This window comes from Lingula anatina, chromosome 10, assembly GCF_051362555.1.
Source record: "Lingula anatina isolate TDL-2025a chromosome 10, LinAna3.0, whole genome shotgun sequence".
Taxonomy (NCBI): domain Eukaryota; kingdom Metazoa; phylum Brachiopoda; class Lingulata; order Lingulida; family Lingulidae; genus Lingula; species Lingula anatina.
The window spans coordinates 2,589,159-2,603,089 of record NC_141776.1 but is presented as its reverse complement, the minus strand read 5'-3'; the positions used below and the strand labels follow the sequence as shown (position 1 = coordinate 2,603,089).

The window sequence follows — 13,931 nt, the reverse complement described above, 5'->3', positions numbered from 1 at the left end:
AAAAAGTTAAAACCAAATTTCGCTTTAAAAACCCGCTGTAAAACACGACAGTATGACTAGTCTAAAATGCCACGGGTACGAGCCTGCCTAGGTCGCACCTCGTGACCCGAACCACGCCCCCCCCCCTCCCCCGGCTAACAGCTGTCACAGTCAAGGCTTATGACAGTAATAGCAGCTGGCACAAAATATTTGAAACCAATTATTCATTTCTCTCTGCTGTCCATTATGTGGCAGACGGGGTTGGTGTACTTTAAAAACATGCAGACACTTTTACTCATGTCCAATTATACTTGCTAGTATTGAAATGTAAAGAACACGCAAACATATGAGCAACAGACCGGTAAGACAAAAGTATAACAGGCAGATATACGGGTTAAAACTCCACTCACAGTGGTATTACACCGAGGCCGATATATTCCCATTTTATTGTTTCGGGGAGGCTGTCCTAAATATTTACAGAAAATTAACAAACAAAAAATTCTGTAAACGATCAAGACGTAGCTGAGTGCCCAACACTAGTTGCCCATTTCGGCAAACCTCGGTTGAATTCGTATCCAATCAAATCTACTAACGAAATCGGCCGAGTGCTCCCGAGTGAGGTCTACGTAGAAATTGCAAATTATCTTTACTTGAAAACTAAAGTCAAATTGATTCATAAAAACCTATAAATTTATTATAGCAAACGGCGATGTTAATAATCTGAAAAGTTCTACATTTTGTTGACGTGAGCCTTATTAGTTGATATTAAATTATGCCGCCGTGCGCTCTATACACCTCGTATTTGGAAAGCCCTCACAAGGGTGTTATCATTAAAAAGTCAATATAAGTCCATACATAGTTTTTCACCATATCACTTGTTCAAACCAAAATATTTGACAGTAATCAATCTTTTTTGAACTCTTGGAGTTGCGGCGTCAAGTCGACTCTGTTCTGTTAATAATTCCTCTTGTCAAAAAGATGTTAGATCCAATAATACTGGTAAAATTTGGTAAACAGGGGTCATAATACACTTATAAATAATACTTTCACTCAAATTTCGGATGCATAATTATTTAAACGTAGATTGCAAAAGAAAAAATTAATACATCTCTTGCAAACGAATAACCAGTTCAATGTTTTCAAGACAACCTACTGCGTAGAAACGATGCATTTAGTTTGTCTGTATACAAATTTTATACAATCATGTCAGCTCCAGTTTAGAACATTACTGTTTTTTAAATAGTTAGTTAGGTTTTCTTCAAAATGGCGGTTAAAGTACATTATACATTCAGGTGTATGGACGCCTTTTCAGTGTCTTAAAACTTCTTTTTTTCTCCACATTATAAATCACTGCAGCTTTAGGAACTCCATAAGACGTTCCTCCTCAACCGCATCGTCAAACTTTTTGAAATCACCAAGATATTCCTCGTCGTTAAAAAACTGAGGAGTGATTATAGACCCGGCTTTTTCTCTGATGAATTCCTTGTCTTCTTCTCTTTCGCCGATGTCGATGTACTGGACATCGATCTTCTTGGAGCTGAGGATCATCTCGACCTTCTGCTGGTGCGCCTTGACGTCCCTGCTGAAGGTCACGTTGCTGACGTACACGCGTATCCCCATTGTGAGCAGACGATCGCAATCTGTAAAGAAAAAAAAAACGGCATTAATCATTGTTCCAAAGGAAAACGATTTCCAATTTTTATAATTGGCTGAATAAATTCTTATCTTATCTTATCTTATCTTATCTTATCTTACTGGCGTGGTTGATGTAAGTCCCTTACCCACCTCCCCCTCTCCCCCCCCCCCCCCCCACACACACACACACATCAGTGTATTCTTAATTTATCAGCTTCAATTTAGGCACGCAACCCAGATTTGATAACGTTATTGTCTGTTTGTCCTTTTATTTATAGAGAATGTAGGCGAAGTTTTCATCTGATTTTGGCCAGTGCCCGTTGAATAGTACCACAGCATACAATGTGTATGTGCAACAAGACTCAAACGTGTCACGTATGTTAAAATTTTCCAATGGCAGCTCTGTACGCTTATGTTTATAAATATGAATGGAAAATGTTTTATTGAGACTTATAGACATAAGCATGTACTGACAAAAATACACCACTTTGCAGGTGAAATAAAAATGATCTCTCCTGTAAGTGATATGATTAATGAATTTTTGTAACACGAATGGGTTCAATTATGACACTCTACAGTGCTAGGTATATACGTAGCACATTAAAATGATGTCATACTTGAGATGGAACACAGTTCATGTAGGTGGACATTTAAAAAAAATTATTTTTTCGTGTGTAAATTTAAAAATATGTTCACAGAGTCTCCATTTCTTGACTTTCTTCTTCCCCAATAAGCCCATAGAATATACACGTATATGGCCCAAGTGCTGAGCTATTGAATACCGCGATTTTAGTGTGTACCTGGCATCGGCTGGACGGGTGACCAATGATACATGAAAACAACGTCACACAGAGAGACGATTACGGGCAGAGACCGCGGCATACTTCAATTTAATTATGTATATACACACCACTGTGTAACTGTTATCAGCATATGGTCAGCACGCCAAACAAATATTATGGGAATATAGTGTGACCGGTTCCAAGTGTGAACGTGGTTAATTACTCATATCAAAATTAATTAATTAAATATATAAAGAGCATCGGAATAAATAACGATGATGTATAAGTGAAGTATAAAATGACGAAGTATAAGATTACCCAAAGGTAAAATGATTGAATTTACTCAAAATATTGTGACGCGAGCCCTCCCCGCCAGGGTCCCGAGGGCACGTAAATTTAAATCGCGGGACGGGAGAGATGTTGAATTTCCCCAGGGAAAGCATATCCCAAGCACGAACAACAAGAGTGGATTTCAAGTTAAGACCAACAGCTTTAATAAACGTAGAGACCGATTGTAAAATTGCAATAGTACACGAAGTTAAAGACGTTTGAGTAGCTCACGAGTACGCAATTAAAGTTATTCATGTTACTTAATTCAAAAATACTTGTGAACGTTTCTTTCGGAGTCCAGAGCAAAAATAAAAACGTTGGACCAAATTTCAAATAAAAAAAATAATCACGGAAACGCAACTGAATGGGTCCAGTCTTTTTTCGCGGCGCATGGCTTCATCACTCTCCTACAGTCTGGTCAACTCTCAGGCATTCCACCTACACCTCCTCATGCCTTGCGATCCTCATGACCGGTAAGAATTGCTTCATGCCTGGACACTGAACAAATGAAATAAAAACGCAAACAAAACAGAAGGAACTCAAAAATAACGAAACTAAAGAGTTTTGCAGTTACGCTAATATGGAGTTAACGGTCCGAAAGACAAATGGAACTCACGATTCAGCTCTGTCGCGCCTCGCCCTTTGTCTGTCTCCCTTTTCAATTCTTTGCTTCCGATGCGTTTTCTTTTTCCACAACCTTTGTTACGTCGTCCGTGCGCATCATTTACGTCTTCACTCCATCCGCACCGTCGTTTGTTGACATTTTTTAGGTCACGAGGTGGCGTCAAATATGTCAAGGCTGTATGACGTAACAAGATGACAGCTCCCTTCCCGGCAGTGCGATCGTTGAAAATTCTAGTAAAACAGGGCTGACTAGCAAAAAACTTCACCGAGTAACAGGAAGACCCGGTCGCATTATAATATATTAATTCGCGTTACAATATATTAATTTGGTGAAGATCTATAATGTTCCTATCACCGATGTCATAAGTCAGAGCTTAAAAGAGTCACAGCCTTCAGGGTATAGCTATGAGTATATGAGATAAGATTAACGCCATTGATTGAACTGATGCCGTCTGCCATTGTATTGTTTATCTGACGGGTTTTATTACCTTTGCAATTCTTTCCTTTTTTTCTTAGCCCAACCTAATTGGCATTTCTTTTTCTTTTCTCTCTAAACCCATTAAGTAGTGCCGATCTTAAAAACGGCAAAACACTGGCGTGAAATATACGATTGCATGAGATAAGATTTATAGCAACAGTAATTAATTAAAACAAATTATTGAAGTTTGGACATAAATTCACGATTTAAGCGGCTATATATGACAGGACTCGCTCGCATTTCTTAATTTTCTCACAATGCCTTTTGACTGGTCCAAATTGCAATAAATAATCCATATCTCTTGAACAACAAGGCCTCTAGCGTGACCTTCTCATGTATGAAATGTCCCAGTGAGATAAACGCCATTGATCAAATCTTATACTCGAGATTATGGGTCCAAAATTAACGCGGCTGTGTCGACCATTGTATTGTCTATATGACAGGTTGTATTAACATTGTGGTTAACGAGGAAGACAGGGGCACGTAGAGCAAGGCACATTATCCGTGACTCATCCTGGTGCTGTACAGTCCAATATCACCACGATAAAACAAGTAGATTTTTAAATCTCCGCGTTGTATGCAGGGTAGATATGTTAATGCTTCCGTGTTTTATATGAGAGAGAGAGAGAGAGAGACGGAAGGAAGGGGAGATAAGGGTTAGGAATGTTAGAGAAAACAGACCACGGAAAGACCTGTTATTCATTTAGGTTTCACTGCAAATGCATTGGTAAAAAAAACCTTTAATTGTCCCCGAAGATGACTCACTAATCAACAATCTTGAATATTGACCCATTTTGATATACGCGCACTAACCCTAAACCACCTTCCTTGTTTCAGTTCTACTTGCTGAGGGCGTATATGAAATTCCCTATGGCACGTCTATCGTAAGGCCCTTACTATATTGCTTAACAAACTGTAGTGTAAACACATTAATAGAAATCTAAAATGACCCAGTGTCCTTGAGTTTCATATGATTCCGTCGACGCTCTGCGACACACTTTCAATGTACTGTACAATGCATAAAGTAGGTCGACTCGATTATATTTGTTACGCACCAAGATCAGTCTTTTCCACTATTGCGTTATTCCTGCTTTGCCTATATTGTATTTTAAAACACCGTGCGGTATATATCAATACGCCATTAATGATTAATAAAATATATACGTGCGTGTGTATATCATACCACTTACCTGACTAAGGAAGAAGGAGAGAGAGAGAGATAGTATAGTCCTTGTGTCGTTCTCAGCTCGTTCCCAGTTGTATGAGTAACAGCCTGTGTCGTGTGTAGTGGGCGTGACTGCTTAGGACGCGACTGTCTTATCTCTCTACAGTCAATGGGCGCGTCAGGAATGCGTGTGTGCGTGTGTGGGAGAGAGAGTAACGTGCGTCCCACAGTGCTCGGCTGGAAGATCAGTTAAACAGTGTCGACGCCTGGATGTGGCGATAACGCATGCAGTTGTGGTGTTTATATGGGGAGTCACGGGTCACGTTCGGCTTGGTTTTGCTAAGTGCGTTTTAGTGTGTGCTTCCGGAAGTGGACGTTTTGGGTGGTGGCTTATGGAAACTGATTGTCTGGGTCAGAGAGGGGGGGGGGGTATGTTTTCCTCCCATTTTTTTTCAGTCACACGTTCAGTTCAGTTTTTGCAAGGTTGACAGAGGAAATAGATGCATGTTAATGGAATTGCCAACAATTCAAGGCCTATATGTACATGTTCTACCTAAATTTAAGCAAAAATGTTTTTCATTTTTGTGTATAATATTTTATCTCATTCGTTTTATTTTTTTCTTTTCTTGAACGTCTTATTTTTTAAATATAATTACCATTATTATTTTGATATTTAAATCCGGTCCAAACGCGCCCTGAGATGTTACCGCCATCTATTGTCCGCCGTCTGTGTTATCATAAGATAGGGCATCATATTGTTTAAGCTCAAATAAAGGTCCTGTACAGATAAACACAAACTAGGGGTGGTAGGTCGACATGCTGGCCGGTGTATGAGAGGAATACGAAACCATTTTTAGGCTTTTAATATAATGAAAATAGAATGCCGTTATTTTTCTTTAAAATCACGATGCTTTGCCACATTAGCGCATTAGTTCCTTTTAACAAAATGGAATGGTGTTTGTCTTTCTTTCTTTTTTTTTGACAAAATGTTTATCTCTCTGCCCCCTCAAATATGGACCAGTAGTTGACCCGCAGATGATACACTGGTCTCAGAGCGGTTTTACAGGGAGTTCAATTGTCAGAATGCGTTAGGTGAGCGTGAATCATCACCCTTAACACAATATCTGATAAAAAAAAACTGGATAGGCTAACGATGCTATCGGCTATGGGCATAGCGTGCCCGCTTTTCACTATCAGTTTTTTTGGTACCGCGAAACACGCGCGATACACGATAGTTTAGCGTATTTTGTACATGAAAGGACGTGCTGAATCTATCAAACAAGGGTTCTTTCCAAATAAAACAATCGCTCTATCGATCCAAATCTGAGGGGACTCTCGCTGAATGGTAGTCACCACACGCGAACAGTAAAAATAAGTTACCCGCTCATGCGCGTCATAATATGTAGAAATGTGTATTCAAATGTCAGGTGCATAAAGAATTTAAACTTAGATTGCAAAATAATGAATGCTTCTCTTGAAAGAGTGCAACATATTGAATAATTTTCCTTAAAAAACCTCAGCACAGTGAACACGTATCATGGCAAGTTATAATTTGTACTAAGGCTCTATTTATTGTATTATTCATTTTAGGCCTACTATTTATTATGTACCGGTATATACCCCTGTAATACAATCATCTCAGCTCGTCCAGCTTAAGACATAGGCCCTATCTGCTTCTTAAATATCTTGTTAGGTTTTCGTCCAAATGGCAATTGAAGTACATTATACAGGTGAATTCGCGTGTCTTGACAGTGTCTAAAAACGTCATTTTTAACCAGAATAACAGAGATAAATCAGTTCAACTTTAGGAATTCCATAAGACGTTCGTCTTCAGCTGCTTCCTCAAAAGCTTGGTAATCACCAAGGTATTCCTCGCCGTTAAAAAGCTGTGGAGGAACAGTAAACGGTCCTGCTTTTTCCCTCATGAATTCCTTAGCGGCGGCGTTTGAGGAGATATCGATGTACTGTGCGTCGATGTTCTTCCCGCTGAGAACCATCTGTATCTTCTGTTGGCGTTTATTAATTTCCAGGTTACCTGACACGATGCTGATGTATACACGGATCCCATTTGTGGGCAGACGATCGCACTCTGTAAAGAAGAAAATGAATACGAAAAGGAATCTGGAACACGTAGCCTAAAACATGTCAATATGTATTGGATAAATGAATGAAAGAAATTTAATAAAAGTAGAAAATTATTAAGGTAAATGTGTGCTCGCTGCCCTGTTTTGTATGTCTGTCGCCGAATCCACTCAATTGAAACATTTTTTCTTTAAACTCATGTTGTGAAAGTATAGTCAACCCTCTCCCTGACTTAGTTTGCATCAATGTATAACGATTTCTGTCGACCAGCACAAAACGTGGACAACGTAAATTTAGCATATGGCAAACATCTTATCATTTAATTTGCTCTTATCAAACGTGCTACATGTATCTCTAAGAGTGCACGACGACGGCGCCGACAGACGCAGGTGATGGCTTGGAACTCACCAATAAACTCCACACAGGCAGCCATAATGGCTATGACCAAAACGTAGCTAACGGAGGCAGTCTTCATGGCGTACTACAGCAACCTGGAAAGACAGGTATCTCGCGTACAATGGTCGGATGTTGAGTCTCGTCGGAGCCCATTTGAGTATATTCTTATTAAATTTTATACAGAAGAAGAAGAAGAGAGAGAGAGAGACGGAAGGGGAGATAGGGGTGAGGAATGTTACAGGAAAACAGACCATGGAAAGACCTGTTATTTATTTAGGTGTCACTGCATAAAGATAAAAAACCTTTAATTGTCCCCGAAGATGACTCACTTATCAACAATCTGGAATATTGACCCGTGTTGATACACTAACCCTAAACCACCTTCCTTGTCTCAGTTCTACTTGCTGAGGGCGTATATAAAATTCCCTATGGCACGTCTATCGTAAGGCTCTTACCATACTGCTTAACAAACTGTAGTGTAAACACATTAATAGAAATCTAAAATGACCCAGTGTCCTTGAGTTTCATATGTTTCCGTCGAAGCTCTGCGACACACTTTCAATGTACTGTACAATGCATAAAGTAGGTCGACTCGATTACATATTTGTTACGCAACAAGATGTCTTTTCACTATTGCTTTATTTATTATATGCCCATATTATACTTAAAACACCGTATGGTGTCAACTGTAAATATTAATATGCTATTAAAGTATTCACTACTTACGGAGTGAGATTGTAGATCACTGTGTATTGTGTCTCTATTTTGTTTTTATTCGTCTGCACGGTAGCTAAGCACAGGATTCAAACGACTGCGCATGCGCAAAAGTGTTTTGTTTGCAATAAAAAAAGTGGGTGAAATTGACAAAGCCAGCCGGTGTTAACCGTTTGTATGATTTAATCTAATTTGCTTCCTGGTGTCGTTTTGAGAAATTATATTGGAAATATTTTGTTGGTATTTGCCTCTTGTATTAATAGTGTTATATGTGTACCTTAGGAAATTTTCCACCACTCTCTCACCCTTGATAAAGACACAGTGCTTGATCGCTAGGGTGAATGTTATTTCTAATTGCATTAAATAATGTAGGAAGGTTAATTTTAGGCACTACATGTCAGAAAACCCAACAAGGATCGACGTAACGCATTTAACTTTCGATGCCACGAAATGATCAACAAATTTAATTTCTCGAAAGCGAGGCAAAGTCACTAATCTACAGGAGATGATTTATAGCCTCGTAAAAATTAAATGTTTTATTAAAAATCTAAAAAGCGCTAAACCAAAATACTTCTTGGTTGTAATTGGGATCTTTAATGATAATAAATTTAATCACACATCATTAAACATAAAACCCTACATCGTCTTATTTATTAGACAATTGATATTATGTAGAACTTGGAGACTAAAAACACCAAAGTTGTCTAGTTTCACATCGAGGCACGAATTTTTGTTCGTGTGCTCAGTGGCTGTGGTATGAGTTGTAGGTTATACGTCACTTCCGGCCTTCCTTGTTTGGTAACTTTGAAGCAAGACATTTGCACATAAGAGAAAAACGAGTTTATTTTTCAATTTTGGATCATTTGAAATTTTTCTAAATACATTTCTAAATTTAGAAATTAATTTGTTCATGTACCTTTAATTTGCTGTGTTAATTATTTTTTTATATCATGTTGAAATTTTACTGCCTGGGGCTAGATTTACGTGGCCTCCCCCCTGCTGCGTTTTAGTGTTTATTTCAGCCGACTGACGGCAGCACCTTATAGGTCATGTCATGTCACGTCATGTCATGGAAGGCTACATCATCAATGTACCCTGATTTTTTAAAATTATTTTTAAGCCTTGAGTAGAAGTGTTTAAACCAGAAGTATTGTTGAAGCATGGAAGGTACTTAAGAAAATTAAACGTTATAATGGAAGTGGATGGGATTTTTATAGTAGTTTGTAATCTGTACTCGCCGGGATCAGGCGGGGAAGTTGGGCTGTCCACCTGGTGTGCGCAGTACTTACCATAATTGCGTGCTCTCCGCGCAGGGAGAGTACACCGGGTAAAGGAAGGAAAATGCACTACCACAACACTATTAATGATTAATAAAATATATACGTGGGTGTTTATATCAAAACACTTGCCTGACTAAGGAAGAAGGAGACGGAGAGCGAGAGAGTGCAGTCTTTGTATCGTTCTCAGCTTGTTCTTAGTTGTATGAGTAACAGCCTGTGTCGTGCGTAGTGGGCGTGACTGTCTATCACCCCATTTCCATAGATTAGATCGACCTACTTTAGATCGACCTAACTCCCTTGGGGTTCACGCTAAATAGCTGTCAGCCGGGCGGACACGAAAGTTAATTACCCCTTATAGCTTGTAGTAGGCGGGGACGGACACTTAAGGGGGATTATCTGACAGTAATCTAGCTAGACTCCCCGCGGTGATAGATCGATCTAAAGTTGTGGGAATAGACCCTATCTCTCTACAGACAAGGGGCGAGTAAAACCCCCTTTACACTGGACGGCGTCCTTTATGCGTCCTTTATGCGACCATGAAACTGGCCAGGACGCCGTCGGACGCTCAAAGAACGCACAGTGATCGCCAAGGTCGCACAAAGAACGTTCAAGCATCGCCGAGGACGCCATGGACGCCGCGAAAGTTTAAGCATGTTCAAAACAATCGCAGAGAGAACGCGATGTAGGATGGTCGCTCAATGGACGCAGAAAGGACGCACAGGCATCACCGTAGTCACAGAGAGAACGCACAAGCAGCGCCGCGGTCGTAGAAAAGAGGCACAAGCATCGCTTTGGTTGCAGAATGAAAACTCAAAGATCGTCCAGTGTTCGACACGTAGAACGTTGTTTTTTTTTCACTCTCAAACGGGGCCGTGCTGAGGTATTTTTCACCAGACAGGAATTCTAAGGGTAACAGTAGTCTCACATCAGCCTCCCATTGTTTTTCCCCTAAAATTAATGAAACAATCCATTTTTTGAGGTAATTATTAAACGAATATTTTTGCATTTTTACAAGATTAATTGTCAGAACTTTTTGCAGAATGCTTCATTTGAAAACGGATTCAAACATTCTTTGTCGTGTCAGTCATACTTTCTCGTATTCGGCGCCTGTCCATCCTTCTTATAAGGATAACAATGAGCATCTGGCTGATTATCAGTCCATGCAGACCTTGCATCACTATAGTTTCAAGCGTTTATTCCCATTTATTTGTTTTGTGTGCTGGAATTGTTCTTCATTGGATGACCTGGTTAGAACCGATGAAACGATGAGTTAGAATATAGAGAAGGACGCCCAAATAATGCTCATCGGTCAAGCAGGATGCAGAATGATCGTAGAATAGACGCCACTGATCGCCGATGAAGGTACAGAGAACGCAGCAAGAATGCTCAATGGTCTCTTAAACATCGCAATGGACGCCTTGGGTTGCACAGGGGACGTACAGTGGAGGCAGGCAGGTTGCTCGCAGTTTTACAGGTAAAATCAAGATACGGTCGTTCAAAGGACGCACAAGGGACGCAGACGCCTTTACACTTAGACACGATTTAATTGCTTTATCGACCTTTGAGCGTCCTGACCACATTTTTGAACGCATTTTTGACGCCGTCCAGTGTAAAGGGGCCCTTAGGAATGCGTGTGTGTGTGGGAGAGAGAGAGTAACGTGAGTCCCACAGTACTCGGCTTGTGGGGAACCCCCTTAAAACATCCCGGGGCCCCCACATTACATAAAATAACCCTTTTATAATAAAACCCTAGGGGTTGGGCTCAATGGGCTCACAACTTTGGATAACGCTATCTGTAATACTGCTACGGAGATTCCCAGGTTCCTTGTCTTAAATTCTGCACACGGAAAAGAATGAAACGACTCCATGTTGTAACTTCAACAGAATATATTTTGCTACACTAAAAGTTACATGATACAAGTATGACTTCTCTCTCCTTCTCTCTCAACATCCTCTTCTAGATTTCAGTTTTCAGATTTCTTTATACTAAACTTTATCAGTTAAACTGTCCATCACGTAGCTTAGAAACTGATTGGTTACTTCATACACAAGTCCACCTTCTTCCAGGTGGGCACTCCTAATAACACCCTGTAATCTATTTCTAACAGATTACTGGCTTCGAAACAAAGGACATTAAAATTTGAACTGCAAGGTGTGAAGCATTATCTGAACAACTTGTACAACTTGGCTTCCCCTGTCTGAATTTTATCAAACAATGGCTTCCTCTGATTGAGTTAATACAACAACATGAATGTAAGTTTTAAAAGTACTAATTACACTTTTTCTATACACTATGGTTCCTGACATATTTCTCCTTTTCCCAAACAAGAAAATGGAATATTTATATGACATTTTTCTTAAAATGTTGTAATTGCCATTGAAATATATACTTGTATTACATTATATAGATTAAAAGTTTAAATAACAGTCACGTAAGCTTTTCTATGTAAATTATATACACCAAAGTATTTACAACTTATAACAACAATGTTGACACCTTAAAATTGTGAACATTAACGGATGGAATAGCAATAACACTGCTATAAGCGCCATTCAGATATATACATCGCAAGTTTTGGTATAAGCATCACTATGAAAAGTATATACATTGAAAAGTTACAATATACCAATGATAATAATGTGGAACATATATACAATGAAAGTTTTGACGACAGTTGAGGTAATAATAATGATTCAGAACAAGCAACATCTTGAAGAAACAAATGTAAAACAGTGCTGAGAGCCGGCTGCGCCAGCCTCTCCCTAATTTTTTTTTTCATTTTAGGAAGAGGGACATAGGTTTATCCAATTGCTCAGACAGCACAAAAAAAAACATAAAAATCGAGTTGTCTCTCGACCATTTGCTTTAACCTTTCTTTCTTTTTAATATATATGTCAGTCCTTTGTTATTAATTCATAGTCTACATGTATATCTTGCGTACAGTCACTGTGAAGTAGGGCCTCTTCATAAAATCACGGAAAAGCGTAGCCCATGATGACGATAGGAACAGTGCTGATCACGGCCCAGCCACGTCGGAGATTGCAGGTTGCCGGAGCGTTACGTAGTTGAAAGACGACTCGAAGTTTGGAGAACAACGATGCCTCCGCAGGTGGAAAATCCCTAGCTATCACACCACACCGTTGTTGACTTCTGTAGACCCCGAATGAAGACGAAACGAGCGTTGCGAAGAACTCAGTGACGATACCTGGTGTAAGCCGCGCCGTAAACCTGAAAGTATGGAAATTGAAAAACGCTCCCCGAGTGGGGAAAAATTAATTTCAAAAATATGATAACCCTATGAAAAGTAGAATACACATCTTCTTTTCTCACCCCCTCCATATATCTGAAACAAATACAAGATTAAAATTTTAATATAAGCTTATCATTGCCATGCATTTCTAACAACACAGGTGATATTTACTCATCTCCCAATGTACTCATTAACTGTACACTGCCTGTGTTCTCATTTTGTCTGAGTATTGACTGGCTATGCAACCCTGATGAGAGTCACCAAGTTGGCTGGCCTGATATACCAAGCTACAACTGTGTCCCCTGGGTCAGTCCCGTCTTAATACACGACATAAACATCTCTCACACATTACTCAGCTGTAATTAAACTAAAAATATACTGCACATACTGGCTCCTATAATCCATCTCCATCTCCATGGAATATATCCACTGACCACTTTAGGTCCCAAAAATTTGTCTCCTACCTCTAAGGAGAACACAACACCGGCTTTCTCCAGCCAAACATCTCCAACTCCAGGAGATTATTTACCGACAATTACCTGTCCATTATTTCCCTCAAATACGCAACGTCCTTTCTTATCCGTAGTGAAGCCAAAAAAGTTAACAAGCCACCGATCCCACCAAGTCAAAGAACCCACAGATTGTCTGAGACGAATGAGCACCCTTCGCCCAGACCAACCGAACCTGCCCTGGCCAAAGCTGGCACGGTTGCCTGAAAATCCCTTAACCCACGGAAAAGGTTGAGACTTTTTGTTATCCATTATGGTCACGAGGATAATTATGCCTCCACACATACAACTCAGAATAATACTCAGAAAAATATTTTAAACCGCAGGGTAATTCCACTTCTCCACACCCCTGTGAGAAGGAAAACCTAAGAGATTATTTACACCCACTCTTCTCAGACTGAAACTAACCTTCGTCCACACACGACCTCTCTCCAATGCAGAGACAATTCCTTCGTCGGAGCAATCATGTTCTTATGGTTATGACTTTAGCGACCCCAAAATCTCAGAATGCATTCTACATCAACAAGAAACCACGACTGGAAGAAATAGATTAATTCCTGCCTTTTACTAAAACACACTGCACCACACACACAAAAACGTCAGACTGAAACTAACTCTTCCCACACACAAGACTTCTCCCTAATGCAGTGCCAATTCCTTCGTCAGATCCATCATGTTCTTATGGTTATGACTTAAAAGATCCCAA

General features: G+C 39.7%; 1 protein-coding gene and 1 pseudogene across 3 annotated transcripts; both read right to left on the bottom strand.

Moving 5' to 3' along the window:
* Nucleotides 1-647: 647 nt before the first annotated feature.
* LOC106170515 (SH3 domain-binding glutamic acid-rich-like protein 3 pseudogene) lies at nucleotides 648-3,486 on the bottom strand (annotated as a pseudogene). The gene is made up of 2 exons (XR_015331379.1): nucleotides 3,343-3,486; nucleotides 648-1,619 (listed from the first exon to the last, which is right to left on the bottom strand). The product of XR_015331379.1 is annotated as an SH3 domain-binding glutamic acid-rich-like protein 3 pseudogene (transcript).
* Nucleotides 3,487-6,391: 2,905 nt separating this feature from the next.
* Nucleotides 6,392-8,284, bottom strand: LOC147759384 (SH3 domain-binding glutamic acid-rich-like protein 3). 2 transcript variants are annotated; one of them, XM_086997504.1, is made up of 3 exons: nucleotides 8,198-8,284; nucleotides 7,484-7,566; nucleotides 6,392-7,082 (listed from the first exon to the last, which is right to left on the bottom strand). In XM_086997504.1, exons 2-3 carry the CDS (start codon nucleotides 7,548-7,550, stop codon nucleotides 6,787-6,789), a joined length of 363 nt encoding a protein of 120 aa, XP_086853630.1. In that variant the 5' UTR covers nucleotides 7,551-7,566; nucleotides 8,198-8,284; the 3' UTR covers nucleotides 6,392-6,786. The 2 variants fall into 2 exon arrangements, with proteins under 2 accessions (XP_086853630.1, XP_086853631.1); XM_086997505.1 differs by lacking the exon at nucleotides 8,198-8,284 and adding an exon at nucleotides 7,801-8,043.
* Nucleotides 8,285-13,931: the final 5,647 nt, after the last annotated feature.